General features: G+C 33.1%; 1 protein-coding gene across 1 annotated transcript in view; it reads left to right on the top strand.

The window, feature by feature from the left end:
- The window catches only part of LOC106877425 (zinc finger protein 208), a 33,210-nt gene extending 29,426 nt beyond the window's left edge, over positions 1-3,784 (top strand). The window contains exon 6 of the mRNA XM_052977810.1: positions 2,330-3,784. Within this exon, the coding sequence (XP_052833770.1) occupies positions 2,330-3,256 (927 nt within the window). The 3' untranslated portion in view covers positions 3,257-3,784. The remainder of the gene's footprint in view (positions 1-2,329) is intronic.
- The last annotated feature ends 1,776 nt before the right edge of the window (positions 3,785-5,560 follow it).

Raw genomic sequence — 5,560 nt, 5'->3', positions numbered from 1 at the left:
AAATTCTTTTCACTTTAATGTTTTTGTTTGTATTTTATTTCGATTTGCATATGTTCGTCAATTCGCTATGATTTCTTTAAAGTAAACAAAATTAAAAAATTTAAATTGGGGGAGGCGGGGTTAAAATTATTATTTTTTTTTTTTGCATATTCGTAATCTCTGTGCCATCCAAAACGTACGAATACGAAAAATATTTTTCAGAAAAAAATACATTTTTCAAGGAGAGTTGCGAAACTGCATAAGCCCCTAAAATTCAAATCCTAAATCGAAGGAAAGACAAATACCAGCGAAAACAACAACAACAAAAAAACATCAATTTAATACTGTGCGTTTCCTTAAGACTAATTAAACTGACTTAATTATTATATTTAAAGACAATAAAACACCATGATTTAGAATTTTAGTCGATAATTGGGGAGTCCAGCATTTCGTTTCTATTGTGGCCCCTTCTGTTTTGTATCTGAGGTTGTTGTTTTACGTAAATAATAGAAAAAATTACCTTATTCACCCAGGTTGTTTCAGTATTTTTACGACGAGAAAGAGGAGCGAAAATATCTTTTCTTTCCTCAATCAAACAAAGAGATTCAGGTTGCAGTGGCTACCTGTGACGAGATTCGAACCTGCTGCCTTCTCAGCGAAAAAGATCTCTTATCTCGGCCCATGAATTAACAGTCTCTACCTCTGACGTCACTTCCGCTTCAATGTCATTTGCAAATCATTAATGTGAGATATCTCTTAAATAATTGCTGAAAAGAAATTGCTGCATAATTTATATTGTGTTATATTTGAAAGCAACGGAAGCTAAAATACGAACACAAACTTTAATTAACGAGATAATGATTATTATATACAAAGGAGTTAGGGTCATAACATGAGTTGTCTTTCTTTGCGTGCGCATTACATGTCTTTTTAATTTCTAGTATCACACTGGTACCGTGTTGTTGTTGCTGTTTCATCCTTTCCCAGTTACCTTTTAATCATGTTTTATAACAATATCCATTACGATACATTTCCCCAAGCATCACTACCACCTCACACAGTCTTTAAGAATTTTCGATTTCAGGCATTTCCGTAAGTATTCAAGACATTTTCAAATATTCGAATAATTTATTAAAGCATAAATGTAAACGAACTTTGGGGAATAGTTGTCGCACATGAGTTTATGATGTCTCCGTTTTTTGATAGGATATTTTTACAATGTTTTTATTTTTGTATCTGACATTTCAAAACAATGGGGAAGCAAGGAGCCTTAAAAAATGCATTTAATAATCTGTCATTTCTGCGCATCGCCATTGTTCTATGAGGACAATAGTCACCACTTAAAACCTTTGGTAGCAGAATTATATTCTATGCAAGGCATAACTGTTTGTTTTTTGCGAATTTATTCATACGATTATGAAAACGAATCCCCTTTTTTTTAATCTTTCAATATATATATATATATATATATATATATAAAAGCATTTTAAATCACAGTTTAAAATACGGACAGTCTGAATTTTTGGCTTAAATCCCAGCGATAAGCCAGAATGACAAACGATAACAGTATGAAGTGACCATGTGAGGTGCTAAAAATAACAGCTAAATACCCCTTAAATCACACTTTTTTTTTTTTGCATAATCGTCTGAATTCCAGTGTTTAGAATACAAATTCGTAAAAATTTTCAGAAAATTCTAAAAAGGAAAAAAAAAAATTATGACTAGTTGTTAAGGGTGTTTAAAGCAGAATTCTGCCCTTTGGTTTTAGGATTATATGTCTGTGGGACTAACAATAGTTTCAAATTTTGGCACAGTTTTAACAAATTTAAAACTAAATTTCTGTTGTTTGGATAAATGTTTATAGCTGCAGCTAATCAGTATAAAAGTATAGTAACATTTTCACTGCTGGATCTCGGTTTAAGTATCCTCTATAACTTATGCTGTTTCTCTGTTATTTCAGGATATCACATGACCTTGTCACTAAAGAATTCTAATTTACCTCGGATGTATCCTCAGTATTTATCAGCTGTGAAAGATTAAAGGAACATGATATATAGGGCGTTTAAAGCAGAAGAGATATTACATTGACTTTTATAAGCCCACTATAGAATTTGTTTTAGATATTTTCTCTGGACTAAAATTAATTGTAAAATGTCCCTATTTCACTGAGTGGATGTGTACAAGGTGGTTCTGGATTCTAATTAAAATCAGATGACAAAGAAATTTGCCATGGCTGTGGATGTTAACAAAGATTGCTGTTCATGAAAATTTAGCAAAGAAAATATTTGTTTTGAATAAAATATAAAACTCTGCAGATATGAAAATATATATTATGATGAGAAAATCGTAGCATTGTAATAGCTGTAATATGTCATTTTCTGAAAAGGATAAACTCACTGCTGATGAACTTATTCACAGAAAAAATAAGCCATATTCCTGTGATGTCTGTGGTAAATCATTTCCTAAGACTTTTTATTTAATTCAACACAAACGCATTCACACAGGAGAGAAGCCATTTGGCTGTGATGTTTGTGGCAAATCGTTCTCTGTAAATCATCACTTAACTAAACACAAACGTATTCATACAGGAGAGAAACCATATCAATGCGATGTCTGTGGCAAATCGTTTTCTCAGACTCACCACTTAACTGAACACAAACACATTCATACAGGAGAGAAACCATATCACTGTGATATCTGTGGTAAATCGTTCTCTAAAAGCAGCAACCTAACTTGTCACATGCGCATTCACACAGATGAGAAGATATACGAGTGTGATATCTGTGGTAAATCATTCACTTTAAAAAGTACCTTAAATATACACATACGCATTCATACAGGATATAAGCCATATCACTGTGATATCTGTGATAAATTATTCTCTCGAAGTCATAACTTAGTTGAACATAAGCGCATTCATACAGGGGATAAACCCCATCACTGTGACATCTGTAATAAATCATTTTCTACGAGTAGTAACTTAAGTAAACACAAACATAGTCATACTGGAGATAAACCATACACCTGCGACATCTGCGATAAATCATTTTCTAGAAGTAATAGCTTAAGTAAACACATACGCATTCATACAGGTGAGAAACCACACGGCTGTGACGTCTGTGGTAAATCATTCTCTCAGAAAGGTAACTTAACTAAACACAAACTCATTCATTCAGGAGTAAAACCATATCACTGCGATATCTGTGGTAAATCATTCTCTGGAAATCATACTTTAATTGAACATAAACGAAGCCATACAGGTGAGAAGCCAAATTGATGTGACGTCTGAGTAAATCATTCTCTTGAAATTTTCACTTAACTGAACACTAACTGATTCATACGGTGGAGAAGCCATATCAGTGTTAATGATTGGTAAATCCTTCTCTCACAGGAGGCAATTGATTACATGTGTTGGGTTTTCCAAACGATATAAACACACAGTCACTTGCTTCAACAAAATATATTCCTTCTGATCTGTAGAAAAGAGCAAGTAGTACATTAACTGATAATTGCAAATGAATGCTGGGCTGAATAAAAAAAAAACAAACAAAAGACTTTATTGCGAGTGAGAGGAGTCAACTGTTATCTGATGCAAGTGAGAGGTTAACTGTTGTCCCTTGCAAGTGAGGGATCAACAAAAAAACCCTGCAAATGAGAGGAGTAAACTGTTCCCTGCAGCAAGTGAAAGGCTTTATGCATAATTTATTAGATTTATGAGTTAATTCCCATTTTGTTTTTGTACAAATTTTATCATTTTATTTTATAACTCCAGTATCATAAAAAATAAAATTATTCTGTAAAAAAACATCTTTGTTGAAATTTATTTCTCTTTCCAGATGTCTTTCATTTTTGGTTTTCTTTGCATGTTGTTTTTTTTATTTTTTTTTAGGTTGTTTTTCTGATGCAGAACTTTACTAAAAAGCTGTTGTGCAATACCATAAATGTATAACTTTCGTTCTGTATACGGCAAAATTAATCTGTTGAAACAGAAAATGAAAATGTTTGTGTTTTCTGATAAACTTATTGTCAGTACGTTCTGTAAGAATGTGATGATTCTGAAGTACATTTTATGATTATTTCAGCTGTATCATGATTTGTCACCCACGGGTCATCTAGTGAACAAAGCTTCTTTAAATAAGCAGCAAACTTTTCAATATTCCCCCAATATATGTTTTATTTATTTTTTTTTTTTAACAAATCAACAAAGAATCACAATAATAATTTTGTGATTGGTGATGTAATTCTATCACATGTATGCACACATTTATATATGTTGTTTCTTTATTGCCCACAAGGGACTAAACATAGAGGGGACAAACAAGGACAGACAAAGGGATTAAGTCGATTACATCGACCCAGTGCGTAACTGGTACTTGATTTATCAACCCCGAAAGGATGAAAGGCAAAGTCGACCTTGGCGGAATTTGAACTTCGAACGTAACGGCAGACGAAATAGCGCTAAGCATTTCACCCGGCACTCTAATGATTCTGCCAGCTCGCAGATATATGTACTATCTGGCCTTTGGTCTGGTCTGTATGATAATGCCCATTTTCCTTACAAAAAAAGTTGTTAAAAGGTATTTGAATATTATGTAACAATTTTAAAAGTTTATTTAGAATATCTAAATACAGAAATATATATAATAATAGAGAAATGTATTGTATGAAAATTATTAAACATTTATAGAACTACATACATACATATATATATATATGTGTGTGTGTGTGTGTTTATCTTTGTATCTGTTTTTATCCCCCACTACCACTTGACAACCAATGTAGGTGTGTTTACGTTCTCGTAATCCAGCAGCTCGACAAAAGAAAACTGAGAGATTAAGTGCAAGGCTTAGACAGAAAATAAGTACTTGAGGCGATTCGTTCGACTAAAACTTCTCCAATGCCGTGCTCCAGCTTGGTCACAGTCTAATGACTGAATAAAAAAATGGAAGATTTAATGTTAAAGTAAGTAACGAAATCAAGGACATTACGTATGTTGAAAACAACAGATGCAACTCGCACGACACACCCAAGATTCTTCAACAAAGACTATATCGAACAATATATTGCCCTAAAACTGGTTTATTACCTTTAGTAAACATTGCATTGTAGCATTGCTGTGTTACATGATGGGGGAATGACCAATCAGTAAAATACATTGTGTGACCGGTAAATTGAGACCATTTAGATATCTTTATTATAAATAGTACCAGCACAATGTATGTTTGAGCACACACACACACATATGTACGTATATACATCACCATGAAATACTGAGCAGGTGCTCGCAGCATGGCAAGAAACCTTTCATACTCCTCCACCTTCACGCCAAACAATTTATCGGATAAGAAATAAATTTGATACCACAGGTTCAGTGAGTAATGCACCAAAAGCTGGACGCCCTAAGACTTTTGTGACTGAAGACATCTGTGAACAGTCCAAAGAAGGCTGTTTAAGATGTCCATAAACAATATGATTGTAAGATAGAAATTTTAATGTAATAAAATGTTTTAAAAGAAATTTAAAGTACCTATGTGATAACTGTAAACCTACTTTTGGGCCACCTTGTGTGTGTGTGTATATA

This window comes from Octopus bimaculoides, chromosome 29 (assembly GCF_001194135.2).
Source record: "Octopus bimaculoides isolate UCB-OBI-ISO-001 chromosome 29, ASM119413v2, whole genome shotgun sequence".
Lineage (NCBI taxonomy): Eukaryota > Metazoa > Mollusca > Cephalopoda > Octopoda > Octopodidae > Octopus > Octopus bimaculoides.
This window is presented reverse-complemented; position numbering and strand designations above follow the sequence as displayed.